The 18,831-nt window shown below is 40.5% G+C and overlaps 1 protein-coding gene and 1 long non-coding RNA gene across 2 annotated transcripts in view; one reads left to right on the top strand and one right to left on the bottom strand.

Moving 5' to 3' along the window:
- The window catches only part of LOC117529366 (rab GTPase-activating protein 1), a 176,219-nt gene extending 158,489 nt beyond the window's left edge, over nt 1-17,730 (top strand). Inside the window, 1 exon segment of the mRNA XM_034192126.1 lies at nt 14,749-17,730. Coding sequence (XP_034048017.1) covers nt 14,749-14,871 — 123 coding nt within the window. The 3' untranslated portion in view covers nt 14,872-17,730.
- LOC117529379 overlaps nt 1-18,831 on the bottom strand; it is an 883,736-nt gene that overhangs the window by 511,174 nt on the left and 353,731 nt on the right. The gene's annotated exons all lie outside the window — the stretch shown is intronic.

Raw genomic sequence — 18,831 nt, 5'->3', positions numbered from 1 at the left:
AGCCTAGATGTAGAGTGAAAAGCTGTAGCACGTCTGACTGGCTGAGGTCTGGAAGACCAGTGTAGGTCAACAAACTGTTGCCGAGATTTACTAGCCTCAACAGCACGCTCTAAAGTTTGTTGGGCCGCAGGTCTGGAAGAACCGGCAGCGAACGAAGTGTGCCTCTGCAGGATTCGGAAAGGGGGGACTGCGCAAGCCACACCTGACGTCTAGTGATGGTAAGGGTTGACATCAGTCTGCCAAGCTCTCTGGACATATAAGCAAAGGTTTGGAGTGAGGCATCACTAAGACTTTGCGTAGCATCATCAACCTCTGCCTCCCTCAAAGACTTTGAGAGGGCAAGGGCTAAATGGGACAGTGAGTTGCCTAGGCGACCGATGCGAGCAGCTATGTCATAGCTTTTGGTGAGGAGGTCATCAGTGACCCTACACTGAGGGCGTGGGCAGCGGGCATCCGGCCGAGCAGCATCAGCTGGAGCCACAACCAGGTTCGCAATAGTGCTGTCAACGGCGGGCATACGGTTCAGACCATACTGCGCTGAATCACAAATAGAGCTAAGGGCTCTGCAGTCCTGTGATAGATGGGTCAATGATTTGGGGTCTGCCCAACATCGGTGGAGCTCCTCGATATATGGTTGTGAAACTGGAACATTGAACTCAGGCTTCTGAGTGACTTTGAAAAAGGCACTTGAAGTGGTGGTTTCCGCAGGGGGATTGTCGACCCCAAGCCTGGATAAAGCAAACTGAACAGCTTGCTTGACAAAGGATAGTCCAGGTTCGGTTTGCGGCATGGACTCTGCCTCGGAGGTATGAGAGCCCACTAATGAATGGCTTGGAGAAAGACTCCTCTCGTCCTCATCCTCCACACAGTTTATATCACTTGTCATGTACAAGGAATCAGTTGCAGCAATAGACACGACATCGTCCTCCTGCTGAGTAACTACATTGGTCTGATCAGCCTCATTAGGGACAGCAGGAACTGTCACTGCATCCTGAGGCTGTAGATTCAGAAGCAAGGACTTAATCTGAGCAAACTCAGAAGTCAACGTTTTGACCTTTTCAGCCAAAGCATTGTCATGAGTAACCTTCTTAGCAGAAGGGGCTCCTGCATGTGGGCGTTTACGGTGCTTTGGGTCCTTCCTGGGGCTGGAGGCCAAAGTTGCACTAGATATTCCACTTTCCAATGCCGCAAGTCTAGCAGATCTCTCTGCCAGTGGCATGCTGGCACAATTAAGGCAGGCATCGCCAGTCAGGGCTTCCCTCAGGTGTCCGATCCCAAGACAGGAGGGGCAAAACATATGTCCATCATCTGGGCTCAAGGGAGCCAAACAGGTACTACAGCCATGCAACAAAGGTCCTGTCAACATTGTGGACTGCGTGCAGATGGCTAACGCAAGCCCTGATGGTTACAAATGGAAAGACAAAGCGTGAATCACACGCAGTATAAATAGTAACACGAGGCACGGAGCGTGAAGCACTCACAGCCATCGGCTTGACACGAGGCACGGAGCGTGAAGCACTCACAGCCGTCGACTTGACACGAGGCACTGTGAAAGGAGAGTGCAGTGTTCTTTGGGGTCATTGGAAGGACTTTAATCCTTAAACCCCACAACCTGCCAGTGGGTTTGAACAGCAGCAAGTGGGTTACTATAGCCAGAAACTGTTAAAAAAAAAAAAAATTTAATCAGAATTTACCATTTGGACATTCTTTGAACTAACCGTGTGAATTGAATACTTCTGTGAGAAAAAAATCTGTTTAAAATAGTGATAGCTCCTCAAAATAAGTTTCTCTTTTAAAGCATCTGCCAAGAATTATGTTTGCTGTGTCCAGATCCTGTAAAATAAATAAATAACTGACTGTGCGTGAGACCTTGAAGGACTCAGCTAAGAACAGCAGTCACATGACAAAAACCCTTGTAAGTCTTTAACTGAATTGTAGTTTGAGGCAGAGGGGGTACAACAGAAGGAGTGTTATGGCAAGAGAGGTGGTAGCACAGAATAAGAAAAGATTGGTGACAGTCTTTTTAAAATTTTTGGAAAATAAACTTTCATCAGAATTTTACTTTTCTTCTTTTAGCTCTGGTCCCACCCAATAATGAAGGATGAATAATGAGCCACACAGCATGTTTTTTTGTTGTTGTTTTTAGTGTTAGTCCAGTTATTGAACGATTGTGGGAGAATAGTTGCGCTTAGAGGCAGAATATTCGGCTAATGAGGCTCATTTCTCAGCGTGATGCTAATTTCAAGAAGTTCAAAATTTAGCAACAACAGCGTGGGGCACTTTCTGTACAAGGTACTATGAGCAGGCTTGGGGAGTAACGTAATACAACCCCTGGCAAAAATTATGGAATCACCGGCCTTGGAGGATGTTCATTCAGTTGTGTAATTTTGTAGAAAAAAGCAGATCACAGACATGACACAAAACTAAAGTCATTTCAAATGGCAACTTTCTGGCTTTAAGAAACACTATAAGAAATCAAGAAAACAAATTGTGGCAGCCAGTAACGGTTACTTTTTTTAGACCAAGCAGAGGAAAAAAAATGGACTCACTCAATTCTGAGGAATAAATTATGGAATCACCCTGTAAATTTTCATCCCCAAAACTAACACCTGCATCAAATCAGATCTGCTCGTTAGTCTGCATCTAAAAAGGAGTGATCACACCTTGGAGAGCTGTTGCACCAAGTGGACTGACATGAATCATGGCTCCAACACGAGAGATGTCAATTGAAACAAAGGAGAGGATTATCAAACTCTTAAAAGAGGGTAAATCATCACGCAATGTTGCAAAAGATGTTGGTTGTTCACAGTCAGCTGTGTCTAAACTCTGGACTAAATACAAACAACATGGGAAGGTTGTTAAAGGCAAACATACTGGTAGACCAAGGAAGACATCAAAGTGTCAAGACAGAAAACTTAAAGCAATATGTCTCAAAAATCGAAAATGCACAACAAAACAAATGAGGAACGAATGGGAGTAAACTGGAGTCAATGTCTGTAACCGAACTGTAAGAAACCGCCTAAAGGAAATGGGATTTACATACAGAAAAGCTAAACGAAAGCCATCATTAACACCTAAACAGAACAAAAACAAGGTTACAATGGGCTAAGGAAAAGCAATCGTGGACTGTGGATGACTGGATGAAAGTCATATTCAGTGATGAATCTCAGATCTGCATTGGGCAAGGTGATGATGCTGGAACTTTTGTTTGGTGCCGTTCCAATGAGATTTATAAAGATGACTGCCTGAAGAGAACATGTAAATTTCCACAGTCATTGATGATATGGGGCTGCATGTCAGGTAAAGGCGCTGGGGAGATGGCTGTCATTACATCATCAATAAATGCACAAGTTTACGTTGATATTTTGGACACTTTTCTTATCCCATCAATTGAAAGGATGTTTGGGGATGATGAAATCATTTTTCAAGATGATAATGCATCTTGCCATAGAGCAAAAACGGTGAAAACATTCCTTGCAAAAAGACACATAGGGTCAGTGTCATGGCCTGCAAATAGTCCGGGTCTTAATCCAATTGAAAATCTTTGGTGGAAGTTGAAGAAAATGGTCCATGACAAGGCTCCAACCTGCAAAGCTGATCTGGCAAAGCAATCAGAGAAAGTTGGAGCCAGATTGATGAAGAGTAGTGTTTGTCACTTATTAAGTCCATGCCTCAGAGACTGCAAGCTGTTATAAAAGCCAGAGGTGGTGCAACAAAATACTAATGATGTGCTGGAGCGTTCTTTTGTTTTTCATGATTCCATAATTTTTTCCTCAGAATTGAGTGATTCCATATTTTTTTCCCTCTGCTTGGTCTAAAAAAGTAACCGTTACTGACTGCCACAATTTTTTTTCCTGATTTCTTATAGTGTTTCTTAAAGCCAGAAAGTTGCCATTTGAAATGACTTTAGTTTTGTCATGTCTGTGATCTGCTTTTTTTTTCTACAAAATTAAACACCTGAATGAACATCCTCCGAGGCCGGTGATTCCATAATTTTTGCCAGGGGTTGTACATGTAATGGCATTACGTAATTAGGATACAAGAAAAGGTAACTGTATTCCGCTACAGTTACAGAAAAAAAAGACGTATTCAGATTACAGGTATATTTAGTAAAATGGGGATTTTTTTACAATTTTAATGCATTTTATGATATTATCTGTATATAAAATATATTTTTTTCTTTGAAACAAAAACGTCCCTTCATGAAGTACCTGGATGTTAATGCGTTTTCAATGGAGATCCGCGACTGGACACACTCAGAAAAATGCTCGCAAAATAAGTTAAAAAATGCCATTTTGACCTGGATATGGAGCCAGTAAAATTAAATTACATTAAATTATGTCAGGAAAGTATTAAACTTACACTGACACACACACACACACACACATTCCCAAATATTAGTGTTGAAAGTTACACGGATCTGCGTTGTTCAAGCTGCTGAGCTGAGGCGTCCTGCAGCAGCAGCTGCTGTTCAACGCAGCGCGGCTCCTAAAACCATTACAATACATTTCTATATATATATATATATATATATATAATTTTTACACAATTATCCTTTTTTTTTTTTTGAAAATTCTTTTTTATTGTATTTTACTAATGATGAACAAAAACAGGAAAACAAAAGAACAGCCCCCCTCCCCACTGCACCAGTAATTTACAATCAGACAACAACAACAACAAAAATACACATATACATATACTGATCTGCCATAGGACAGCAGACAGACCAAAGCAAAATAAATAAATAAATAGATACACTAAATAATTATGAAAACAAGTAAGCAAACAGGCAAATAGAAAGATGGGGGGAAAAGATAAAGTAAATAAATAAAAATCATCAACATTGAAGTCCTGGTTATTTCAAGAATTCAATGAGACATCCTTCTTCTTGACAACAACACAAGAAAGATTCCGGTTACAACAACTGACACATCCCAACCATCAATCAATCAAAACAGGGTCCATTTCTCCAACTGCCCTCAGGACTGGTTGCCAAATAGTTATAAATTTTTTTGAGTTGCCCTGTAGAGAGTAACGGATGCATTCCAAGGTCAGATGATACATGAGATCGGCGACCCAATGTTTAAATGTGGGCAGAGATTTATCCTTCCATTTTGAAAGAATTAATCGTCTTGCCACCAGAGTTGCAAACGCAATCATTGTTTTACTCCCAGCATTTAGTTTCAGTTTAGGTGATGTCACCCCAAAGATTACAGTGACAGCAGATGGTTCAATGTGAGTTTTTGACACAAGTGAGAGGAACTTAAAGATTGATTTCCAAAATACAGTCAGCTTTGAGCAACTCCAGAACATATGGGTTAGAGTGCCAGACTCTGAGCGGCAAAGGTCGCATGTATCATCCAAATTATGTTGTATTTGAGCAAGTTTGACCTTAGACCAGTGTAAGCGATGGACTACTTTCAGTTGAATAACCCTGTGTCTTTGACAAATTGAGGATAAGTGTATAGCATCAAGCGCATCTTGCCACTCACCTTCGGAGTTTACTATATTTAGTTCCTCTTCCCACTTAGATTTCAATACGTCCAAGGGTTTTAGATTATCTGAGCTAATTAGTGAGTATATTTTGCCAATAGTTTCTTTGAGCCAAGGGGACATCCTGAAGATTTTATCTGGTAGAGATTCTACTGGAAGTGATGGGAAGCATTTGAAATTATTTGAAATAAGACTATGGAGCTGGAGATATCTAAAAAAAAAAATGTGAGCGAGGGATACCGTACTGTGTTACTAAGTACTCAAAAGTCACAAAAGTACCATTCAGATACAGATTTTTAACCCTCTTTACTCTATTATCAACCCAGAGTTCAAAAGCTTTATCTGTAAGCGAGGGTTTGAACATATTATTCCTTACTAATGGAGCGTCTTTTAACATGTCTGTCAAAGAAAATGCACTACGAAACTGGTTCCATATATTTATTGTATGTCTCACTACTGGGTTATTACTGTATAGAGACAGAGGTTCTGGAGGGGGTAACTTTCAAAGGATTCAAGGATTCAAAGAAATTTTATTGTCATATGCCCAGAAGAACATGTTCCCTGCACAATGAAATGTGTCTACTGCGTTTAACTCATCCTAATTGCTAGTAGGAGCAGAAGTCGCCATTAGGTGCCCGGGGACCAGCTCCAGATGTACATCCCTGCCTTGGTCAACAGCAGGGCTGAGCAAACCAACACCGACCCATAACAAACAACACACACACAACACACAACACATAGGCTGGCCCGGTACATAAAACATATATATGAAAGCAAAACACAAGGGAAAAGGAGAAGAAAAAAAACCCTCATAGCCGCTGCATTACACAGCGGCAATGAGGAAAAAAAATCCCCATCAGCACAGAAAAACAATAATCACACAGACAAAAACAAGGACACAGGACGACAACCGAGATTTGAAAAGGTCCAGTTTATCAGAACACTCCGGAGGCAGCCTGTTTGGCACCGTCATGGCCTTGTCCGACAATCCTGGATGGGGGAGGGGCAGCCCTGAGCAGTCTGAGCAGTCCAACGTCAGAGCTGGAGAAGCTGAGGGGAGGGGAGAAGACCAGGGAGCGAGGCTTAAGTGTTGATCTTCTGAGGAGGTTTTATCACAGCGACCTTGAAGTGCAGCTGTATTTGGGGAAGCCAAATGAATAGCCAGATTAGCAGACGCCTGAAAGATTCCACAGTTCTGAGAACAGAGTGGCTCTCAATGCATCTGAATGTAGAATGTGGTCTTCACAGACAGTCAGAGCTGGTTTCCAGGGCTGCAGTTCTGCTCGAGATGTTTCCAACGCGCGGTTAACCCCCGCCGACTGCGCAGCCACTGCCTTCCCAATCAAATCAATCATGTAGGGCAGCCTGGAAGGACCAATCAAAGCTGCTTCCACTTTCTTGATTTTCCGGTAGACCAGCATAGTGCCCGCTCCACACATCAGAAAGCCGGTCACCACCAAGCCGAATATGTACACATCTTCGACGTCCTCCCCAGAAAGCATGTAAAGGCACATGACCTGCCATCTCCTCCAGGAGTCCATCACGTAACCCATCTCATGCGTCCCGGCAGGACAGGTCGGGTCCTCCGCCCCCGAATGTCTTGTAGACAAAATAGTGTCAATTGCGTTCAGAGACCACTTTAACAGATCCATTTTTGTCGTTTTCCAGAAGAGCAAAGCTGCAGCCTCACAGACAACACGCCACAGAAGCAGGAAAGATAATGAGGGAGGGAGAAGAGAAAAGTTCGTCCGTCTCGGCCGAGTGCAAGCTGGCAAAAAAAAAAAAAAAACTTTGAACATGCTATTGCATTTAGAGAGGCAGGTGAACACGAAGCATGTTCGAGTTGTAACCACTTTGGACCGCAGTCACCCTGAGGTACATGAATACATTTTTTATATTAGCAGCCCAGTAGTAATACTGAAAATTGGGCAAGGACAGTCCACCAAGCGAATGGTGACGTTGTAATGTTTCTTTTTTTTATTCTGGGGGTCTTTTTGTTCCAAATAAAAGTAGATATAAGCTTGTTAATTGAGGAAAAAAAGATTTTCTTAGGAAAAGGGGGATACATTGGAAAAGAAACAAAAAACGTGGCATAACATTCATTTTCACAACATTTATTCTGCCTCCTAAAGAAAGTGGTATCAGATTCCAGCGATCCAGGTCTTTTTTTAGGCTATTCAAAAGCGGAAGAAAGTTTGCTTGATACAGGTCTTTAAACCACTGAGTCACCCATATACCTAAGTACTTAATTCTATACTGACTTATTCTGATTGGAAGAGATAATGAGTGGAGCGGGGCCAGCTGACAAGTAGAACCAACTGGCATGAGTTCACTTTTCTGCAAGTTTATTTTATAACCTGAGATTTTTCCATACGATTTAAGCAGTTCTAATGCTTTTGGTAAAGTTACAGCTGGGTCGTTTAGATACAAAAGCATATCATCAGCATATAGCGATACTCTGTTTTCAATGCCACCTCTTACCACTCCTTTTATATTATTACTACCATGAAAAGCTATGGCCAGAGGTTCTATTGTTAAAGCAAAGAGAAGGGGGGACAGAGGGCAGCCCTGTCTAGTGCCACGCTGGAGCTGAAAAAATTTGGAGATATTATTATTAGTGCGAACTGCTGCCATAGGGAGTGAGTAAAGAATTTCAATCCAGTGGATAAACTTCTGTCCAAAGCCAAAGCGACCCAAAGTGTAGAAAAGGTAGTCCCATTCCACTCGGTCAAATGCCTTTTCGGCGTCAAATGCAATTATCACCTCTGTTGACTTAGGTGGAGTGGGGTCATAAAGAACATTTAAAAGCCTGCGTATGTTGGAAGATAATTGACGATTTTTAATAAATCCTGTCTGGTCGTCTGGGATTAACATCAGTATCACATTTTCCAGGCGTTGGGCAAGCATTTTTGCTAGAAGTTTGCTGTCTACGTTTAATAGGTCGATAGGAGCTACACTCTAATGGGTTCTTATCCTTTTTAAGAATAAGAGCGATTGTTGCTTGGCGCATAGGCTGAGGAAGCTTGCCAGATATACAGACAGCAAAATTGGGGCTAGCTGCTTACTTAAGGTTTTAAAAAATTCACTGGAGAATCCATTGGGGCCTGGACTTTTGCCATTTTGCATAGAATTCACAGCTGAAATGAGTTCTGATTCTGTAAATGGCTTGTCTAAAGTGGCTGCTCCCTGCCCATCAATAGTTGGTACATTTAAATGATCAAAGAAAGACTTGAATAAACTTGGGTCTTTTAAGGACTCTGAAGTATATAATTTAGAGTAAAACTTGTAGAAGGTCTGATTAATTTGAGAATGATTTGTATGTTTTATGTTAAATTCGTCTTTTATTTCAAGAATACACTGAGATGCAGTTTTTTGACTTAATTGCTGTGCGAGAATGTGACCGATCTTTTCACCATGCTCATAGCTTTTATGTCGTGATCTGTTTGTTAAATAAATGGTATGTTTGGTTGACAAAAGGTTAAATTCAGTTTGCAACATTATTCATTGCTTTAATAAGTTCTGTGAAGGGGCGTTAGCTATCTGTATGTCTAAATTTAGAATGTCTTCTGTTAGTCTCTTTAGGTTTTTATGATGCTCTTTATTTTTTGGGGCACAGTATGATATAATTTGTCCCCGCATGTAAGCTTTCAATGTTTCCCATACTGTCGAGATTGACATACCTGGTGTTCTGTTATATTCCAAAAATGATGTTATTTCAGATGAGATAAATTCTACGAAATCATTATCTGCAAGCCATTGATTATTCAGGCTCCAGGGGTGGCAAGAGGCTTGCGAAACAGGTATTTCTAATGTGAGAGACAATGGGGCATGATCTGAGATGACAATTGCGTTATAATCACATTGGGTAATAAGGGGTATAAGGTTCTTATCTATAAAAAAAATAGTCTATTCATGAATATGTTTTATGAACAGCAGAAAAAAAGGAGTATGAGCTAGATGTAGGGTTTAGAAAACGCCAGGCATCGCAAATACCAAATGTACGAAGAAAGAGTTGAACTACCTGAGCAGCTTTAGTTAAGTGTAAAGTGTTGGTTGAGCTGCGGTCCAAAGTGGAAAGACAACAATTGAAATCTCCTGGTAATATAAGATGATGGGAGTCCATATCAGGCAGCTGTGAAAAAAAATTGGCAAAAAATGAATGATCGTCCCAGTTAGGTGCATAGAGGTTTGCTAAAATGACAGGTGTTTCATATAACTTTCCTGTAACTGTAACAAATCTACCGTGGGGATCTGTTATGGTTTTAGACAGGGTAAATGGGATATTTTTATGAATTAGGATGGCTGTGCCTCTGGATTTGCTATTAAAACTGGAGTGAAATGATTGTCCTATCCACCCTCCCTGTAGTCTGGAATGATCTGCTATAAGCAAGTGTGTTTCCTGGAGGAAAGCAATATTTACATTAAGCCTGTTAAGATAAGTAAGTACCTTCTTACGTTTCACAGGATGATTTAAGGATTTAACATTCCAGCTTATAAGATTAACTTGGCAACCCTAAGCTCTTTTCTTCATCTGACCTTTATCAACCATGTTCAGTCTTTAGTGAAATAGTATAAATAAAGTCATGCTTTGGCAAGAAGACACAGATTTCAGAGAAAAAAAAAAAGAAAAATACATATTTTGGTACTGGTGCAGTTACAACCCTCCCTTTATCACCAATTCTAAGAACGTGGTGAAACCCAAACCCTACATGTTTAAATCCACATATATGTGCTTATTCCTGGGGACTCCAAGCACGGTACTCCACCAAAACATCATCTTTAAAAGGTGTTCAATATGTCCATGTACATGAATAACTATAGCCCAACAGGTGCAAACATATTCAAGAATAAGTTTTTAGTAATATAACATCAGCTTTTGCCTTATTATTATATTGGTAGCCAATGTTTTTTTTGTTTTTTTTTTGTAAAAGAAATGTCCACTTACTCACTCACCACCGACCATAAAATTAAAACAAAACTAGTCTTCCTCTGTAGTCGCAGCATCTGCGGCAATAATGTTCTTCTGAACAAAGGCCATCGCGGTCTTCGGATCTAAAAAGACTTTTTCGGTCCCGTTGTATGAGATGCGGAACTTCGCAGGGTGGAAGACTCCATATCGGACTCCAGTTCGACCCTTCAGCAGCTGCTTCACGTCGTTGAAAGCGGATCTTGCCCGAGCCACACTGGGAGGATAATCCGGGAAGATAGAGATGGATACCTGACGAAATTATCCTTTATTGACCGAGTTTCATTCATGAAGTCAGTGGTGTGGGTACACATCTCTGTGTGGGTGTGACTGTGAGCGGTACAGCACAGGTCATTATAAGCTCATTATTTTAAGGTGCAAATAAAAAAAAATCCCCAGTCTTGTCGAACAATTTTAATCACTAACTATTTTAACTAGACATTGATCTAGCAGTGGAAAATATCAACTAGACACAGGTACGGCAGGAAACATACAGCTGTTTATCATCCAAATATCACGGACAAAGTGACAAGAAGAACCAAAACCATTTACTTATGGAAGGAAATATTGTCTCCCTTGTTCCTCCGTTTGTGGCTTTGCCAACATGCACAGCTTTCCGGCATATTCCACCTGTTTCTTGAACTTCTATGTACGCAAATCACTAACTTGCCCGGAATTAAAATGGCGACCACGCCTCCTTACTGACAGTATTTACTTAATGGTTTTCATTATGCTGCTGTTCTTATTTTGAAAGTTCAATAAGTGCACTGATATGTTAAACATGGTGCGAATGCCATGTGAAAGACTAAAGTAAGATAATTTTATGTTTACTGAACAAGTAGTAGACTTTTTTTGTTTTGTATATTGTTCTGCAAGCCACTTTTAATTACAGATTCATCCGCCCACGCCTGCGTTTTCATTATCCTTCATTTGTTTGGCATTTTTTGTTGAAAATTTAGCAGGTGAACACTGGGTGTGTTTAAAACAATATTGTGGGTGCTCTTAATTCATAATGTGAAGTAAAACAGAGCATGCCATGTAAAAGAAACAGTTTTATTTTTGCTTAATAAACTGTACTATGTGGTCAGGACTATTTCTATTTAGTTTCTTTTGTCTGTATTAGCATATTTGATATTGGAGTAATCCAGAAGTAATTGAAAGTAATCAAATTACATTACTTTAATATTATGGTACTTGGATTATGTTACTGACTACATTTTTCAACAGGTAACTAGTAACTGTATCCGAATACATTTTTAATGTAACCCTCCCAACCCTGACTACGAGGACAAACAAGGATTTTAGAGGCATGTTTGCGATGAGGACTTGGTGCCTATGAGGACAGGACAGGCTATTTTGGCTCCACCTGCTCGCGCACTTCGTCATGACAATCCCACCTGCTTTGTGCGCTGGACTCTGTATATAAAACAATTATTTTGTAGCGGATTAATCATTTTCAGTCACAGTTTGGCAGTTGAAAACACCTCTAATCACTTCTAGAATCACAGAGGACTGTTTTATCTGGGCCCTTTTTTTTTCCCCTGTCTGTCTCGTGCGCTGAGGTGGAGAACATATTTGGAACAGCCTATAAGGTAAGTATTTGTAAGGTTTTTATTGTAATGGCTTGGGTAAACAGGTGCATGTTCTTCCTTCTTTATAAGCAGCTGTAAAAGTATGTTTATGATAGATTTAACTCCTTGTTATAATGGATCAGACGAGCTCCATTGTGTGTGCGCACTGACGCAATGGCTCTCACTCAAGAAAAGCATTTGCGCAGAACGCCAGCGCGCAAAAGAGTGATTTTGCAGACAATAACGGACGAACACAAAGTTGAACATCTTGAATGGATCCTGTGAATTTAAAACCCACACTTTAAAGGAACCAAGTGTGGAAGGGGTGGAGGTTTGGACCAAACCCATGCCTAAACGTGCACCAACGTCGTGTTACATGGCGCTACATGGATGATATGTAGCTTGACGTGGATCATATGTGGCGACATGAGCCACTTGAGGCTTGACGGGGCTCAAATGACAGGTCAGTTGTGGCTGATTAGAGGCTGATACCTGGCACATGCGAGGTACAGAGATGCACATAGAGGCTTCTTCATAGTGGATATGTGATAGATTTATACGTGGATCATTATTCAGATAATCACTGAAATTTCTGGAAAATCCATACGTGGCTCATTATTCATGGCTTTATTATTTGGTGCAACCGAGGCTTTTCTGATTCATGATGTTGGGAGGTGATGGTCTAGCGGTTAATTCAGTGGGCTTAAGATTCGGGGTTGCACAAACTGTCAGAAACCGTCTCAGGGAAGCTCATCTGCATGCTCGTCGTCCTCATCGGGGTCTCGACCTGACTCCAGTTCATCGTCGTAAACAACTTGAGTGGGCAAATGCTCACATTCGCTGGCGTTTGGCATGTTGGAGAGGTGTTCTCTTCACGGATGATGCGAAGGAGATGTGTTGCACTGCATGAGGCAAATGGTGGTCACACCAGATACTGACTGGTATCCCCCCCCAATAAAACAAAACTGCACCTTTCAGAGTGGCCTTTTATTGTGGGCAGTCTAAGGCACACCTGTGCACTAATCATGGTGTCTAATCAGCATCTTGGTATGGCACACCTGTGAGGTGGGATGGATTATCTCAGCAAAGGAGAAGTGCTCACTATCACAGATTTAGACTGGTTTGTGAACAATATTTGAGAGAAATGGTGATATTGTGTATGTGGAAAAAGTTTTAGATCTTTGAGTTCATCTCATACAAAATGGGAGCAAAACCAAAAGTGTTGCGTTTATATTTTTGTTGAGTGTATATATTCAAGATTAATCCCTGGAATGAAAATCATTTAAAGTCCAATGGGCAAGGATCTTACTGCCCAAGTTGGCAGCGTGTGCACTTGAGCACTTTGCATGGCAGTATGCTGACATTGTGTGAATGGGTAAATGTGAGGCATCATTGTAAAGCCCTTTTGTTAATGTGAGGCATCATTGTAAAGCTCTTTTGTTAAAGTGCTATATAAATGCAGTGCATTTATTGTTGTGTTACACAACAGTAAAGGCATTTGTTAGCTCTGCCTACTTCTAGCCATGATTGTGCTGTTTCCAAAGAGGCACAGGGCTTGCAGGTGCAGTGAAAAATAAGTCTACATTGAGACAGCCAAAATAATAAATAACTAGAGCACCGCGCTCGTGGAGCGCAAACCTCCACCAACACTAGTTATTTAGTTCATGCACTTGAATCATTTTTTTTGTGGTGTTGTCAGGTTTTGTTTTGTTTTTCCTCAACCTGTTTGGTTTCTGAATTCTTTTTCAGATAATTTTCACAGAACATTTGTTATCTCTATTATGCACAATTTGTCATTGCATTTTGGTACTTGGTTTCTGACTGATAATTGGAAGTTAGACAAATAGGCATAAAATTGGAACATCCATCCAATTTTGGTGGTGTAGGTAAGTCCATAAAAGAAAAATGAGTGTTTGAGGCACTTTTGTTTGAGATATAATGCAAAATGTACATCAAATGGGCTTTTCAATATTAAATTAAGATGTCCACAAAATCCACAAGCCAGGTCAGATCTGGAGCAAACTTTGTCAGGTGATGGTGAGTGCCAGTCTGCACCTCACTTTCAAATATGCGAGTGGCTGGGGCATGTTTGATTAAGACATAATGTAAATATACTTACTTTGCGGTTTTCAATGTTCACGTTAAATGACCACACAATCTGTGCTCTGGATCAGATCTGGATCAAACTTTGTCAGTTGATAAAGGATGCCAACCTATATAACGCTGGCAAATATGAAAGAATTTTTTTATGGCAGCTGTGAATTTTTGAAAATTCATTCAATGTTAAAGATAAGGATTTTTACAGTTTTTTTTAAAGATTTTTCCTTACTTTGCCCTTAAAAATTGAACCAGTTCTTGCCAATCAGGATATGAATTTTCATTAAAAATCTCATAACAATATATGAAAAAGTGTGGGCTCCAGGCTGTTTACAGAGAGAGAAAAACAAACAGACGGGTGAAAACATAACCACCTCTAACTTCATTGGCAGCGGTACAAAAGCAAAAACTCCTGAGGATTAAAGTGAAACATTTTTTTATACCGTGTCAAATTCCACAGACAAGTTTAACTTTGAGACTTTGAACACATAAGTAGTGCGAACATGATTTTTAAGTTGGAGTGTCTGATGGTTATCATAAGGCATCCAAAGGAGTGACCACAAACTTTTTATTATTATTATTATTATTAAAGATGCATCCTCTTTTCCTCCCTTTAAACAGGACCTGGAGCATCATCTTGGTCTGGCGCTCAATGAGGTGCAGGCTGCCAAGAAAACATGGTTCAACCGAACTCTCAGCTCCATCAAGACCGTTACTGGGACCCAGGGAAAGGACACCACCTAACCCGACACCCTAACACCCCTTACCCAGTTTTAACGAGACTGTCTGGTGCTCAGTCCTTCTTCCCACGCTGAAACCTCTGGACCCATCACATAACCTCCCTCCCTGGCTCACAACATGAACTTTAACCGTTAAACCCGTGGATGACTGTTAATGTTGTGTGTTCTTCGTATCTAAACTCTGCGGGTGTCCCCCCCACCCCCAATCTACTTGCCCCAATCCCAGTACACTGCCTCTGCAGATTTCTAGAGCTAACTACACTGATGGCAAGAAAATGTAAGGCGAAGTACAAAGGTCCCACTTTTCTTGGAGAACCAGTGTGCTTCTGGTCGCAGAAAGAAAAGCGTAAAAGAGAAATGTGAGATTTTTTTTTGTGTCTTTACTGTTTCTGTACTGCTGATTTTAAAGAAGCGCAGAATAAAGGAAGGACATGAGAACTGTAAGTGTCCCGAGGGGACAGAGAAGAAACACTCCATCCTTCCTCGCTGTTCTGCCACTACTGGCACAAACAACCCACTAACATTTTTGTTGTAGGTACGAGAGCTAATAGGCGCCTTTTCCAAACTAAGCTTTTTTCTTTTTTTATGTTGAACAATACTTTTCTCTTTGTACATGAATGTGTAGAAGATGCGTGTGCATGTTTTGTGTGGGAGTGTGAGCCTGTTTGAATGCACAAATAACTGACTGAAGTAACAAACTGTGTAAAGAAACTGAGGGTCCAAGGGAAAGAAAAAAAAAAAGCACTAATTTAGGTTATGATTGTGTGCATGTGTGATTCCTGATTGTCAGTGTGTATATGAAAGGTGATGAGATGTTTGCTGACAAAGCCTTGATCTGAAGGTTGATAAAGGTGACACAAGTCAATATGTAATTTACAGTGAAATGTAACATGCATGAGGTTTGTTCTGTTTGGGGCTTCCAGCACAATGAGACTAAAAATGCTCCAAACTGGTAGAAAGAAAAAAGAAATCTGTACATGCACTGAAAGAAAAGTGTTGGATTCACATAATTTTAAATATGTACATCGGTTGCACATAATCAGAATGTGTCCAGATGACATCATTTTCTTCTGTTTTTCATGTAGATATTTAAAATCATGTTTCCTTTGTTCAGTGTGTTTGTAGATTGAGTCACACAAATTTTACATTTCCTCCTGCAGTAGTGGGCTGACTCCACCCCCCCCCCCCCCCCCCCCCCCAAAAAAAATGTATCTGTCGGTCAACGGTCCAACTTGAAATGTTCACGTTTCTTCCTTTTTGCTTTGGAAACAAGTTATTTTAGTTACATTTTCATTCAAGGTGCTATAAATGATATTTTAAACATTGATATGGCAGCCAAGAATTATTATGTGTAAAGGTTTAGTGGTGTATTGGGATCCTGCACAGAGAACACTCCCTCTGTGTGTGTTGTTATCTGAGCTTGTTTTTGTTTTCATTCATTTTCAGCGTGTTTGCACGTTTAGCACATGATTCCGATGTGTGCATGTTTAGTGCCTGTGAGTCCTGCCCTGTGACACCGTTTGCTCTCCGCACTTGAATAAAGAGGCAACAGTGATGGACCACTCAGAGAGCTCTGTGCATTAAAGATGGCAGACTTTGCAGAAGTTTGCGTCTCTGAGAAACTTTGTTCAGAGGCTAAAAAGTCCTGGCCTACATCACAGACCCAAATCAAAGTTCTAGCTTTTCCCAGATCTCCCAAAGGGCTTCAACTGGCATTCCTTCTACTCTACATGGAGAAAAGGTGGTGGAGGTGTGGCTGAGATACCATTTGGTCTGAGATGCTGGTGCTACTGCAACATCTTGTGGCACTCAATCATTTATAGCACCTTTAAAGAAACAAAGCAACTTTCGAATTAAAACTTTGATACATTCGTTATGTGACAACTGGTCTCTTCGGTGGCTCCTTGGCGACAGTTGGCATAGGTTTGTAGCAAACATGCGGTTACTTAGGAGATGCAGATGAGGAGTATCACTTGCATTGTGAGGGAGATCTGACATTTGGTACATGGGTACCATAGCATCGAGGACCTCAGGGGTTGGAGGTTTGCGTTTCACCTGCCTGCAGCAGATAGATGGTTACTTTTGAGAGGGGGATGGCTCTGTTGTCTTCATTGGGGGGGTTGCCAAGGTGGTTCCATGGCATCATGGATGCAGCCATGCACAGCCCTAGCACAGTGCCAGACCTGAGCTGACCTTATCGCATTCATGTCCAACAATTAACACAATTTTCTCCAGGCACTGTTTCAGCGCAACCCACTCGCTCTGAACTAAAAGTAACCACTGTTTTATCAAACAAACAGAATATTTGACACTACATGTACAAATGAAAACAGAAGACACAAACATGTCTGAATCAGGGTCAGTAAGACGGGAATGATTGTTTCTATTTTTTAGTTTAAGGTTTGCAGCCCTGAAAATAAGTGCTGTAATACTGCAGCAGAAATTAAATATTCATACTTTATGGCTTATTATGATAAAGTGCAACTACAGTAAACAGTGGATTCTGATTGGCTGGCAGATACTAGAAAGTCCAGAAGTGGGCGGTTTCCTCAATGGCACTGGTTTGTATATAAGAAGAACAGAATACAGAGTTTTTGTTTATGGTTTTCTACTCTAATTAATGTTGCCTGCTTGTACCGACCTACCTGCTGCTGTGCTACCGTTTAATCCACCATGTTTTGGGGTTTTGTTTAGTTTTTTGTTCTTTCGGCTCCAAGCTGCTCAGTCAAACTGCTGTTTGGTTTCTTTAGCACCAACACGTAGCTTTATCATCCAACAAGAAAGCATTATCAAAGTGTGAAAACTGTAATAGTGTAGGATGCATTGTGTATACTTCATGAATTTCAATATAAAGACATCAACACAAACATCTCTCGTTCAGTTTTTTTTTTTTTTAAAGATATATATATATATATATACACACACACACACACAGAGTAGTGTTCAGAATAATATGTGACTAAAAAGATTAATCCAGGTTTTGAGTATATTTCTTATTGTTACATGGGAAACAAGGTACCAGTAGATTCTCACAAATCCAACAAGACCAAGCATTCATGATATGCACACTCTTAAGGCTATGAAATTGGGCTATTAGTAAAAAAAAAAAAAAAGTAGAAAAGGGGGTGTTCATAATAATAGTAGCATTTGCTTTTGACTCTACAAACTCAAAACTATTATGTTCAAACTGCTTTTTTTTTTTTTAGCAATCCTGTGAACCACTAAACTAGTATTTAGTTGTACAACCCCTGGCAAAAATTATGGAATCACCGGCCTCGGAGGATGTTCATTCAGTTGTTTAATTTTGTAGAAAAAAAGCAGATCACAGACATGACACAAAACTAAATTCAGTTCAAATGGAACCTTTCTGGCTTTAAGAAACACTATAAGAAATCAGGAAAAAAAATTGTGGCAGTCAGTAACGGTTACTTTTTTAGACCAAGCAGAGGGAAAAAAAAATATGAACTCACTCAATTCTGAGGAATAAATTATGAAATCACCCTGTAAATTTTCATCCCCAAAACTAACACCTGCATCAAATCAGATCTGCTCGTTAGTCTGCATCTAAAAAGGAGTGATCACACCTTGGAGAGCTGTTGCACCAAGTGGACTGACATGAATCATGGCTCCAACACGAGAGATGTCTATTGAAACAAAGGAGAGGATTATCAAACTCTTAAAAGAGGGTAAATCATCACGTAAATCATCACGCAATGTTGCAAAAGATGTTGGTTGTTCACAGTCAGCTGTGTCTAAACTCTGGACCAAATACAAACAACATGGGAAGGTTGTTCAAGGCAAACGTACTTGTAGACCAAGGAAGACATCAAAGCGTCAAGACAGAAAACGTAAAGCAATATGTCTCAAAAATCGAAAATGCACAACAAAACGAACGAATGGGAGGAAACTGGAGTCAACGTCTGTGACCGAACTGTAAGAAACCGCCTAAAGGAAATGGGATTTA

This window comes from Thalassophryne amazonica, chromosome 17 (assembly GCF_902500255.1).
Source record: "Thalassophryne amazonica chromosome 17, fThaAma1.1, whole genome shotgun sequence".
NCBI lineage: Eukaryota > Metazoa > Chordata > Actinopteri > Batrachoidiformes > Batrachoididae > Thalassophryne > Thalassophryne amazonica.
Note: the sequence above shows the minus strand (reverse complement) of the source record. Positions and strands in the feature narration are given on the sequence as shown.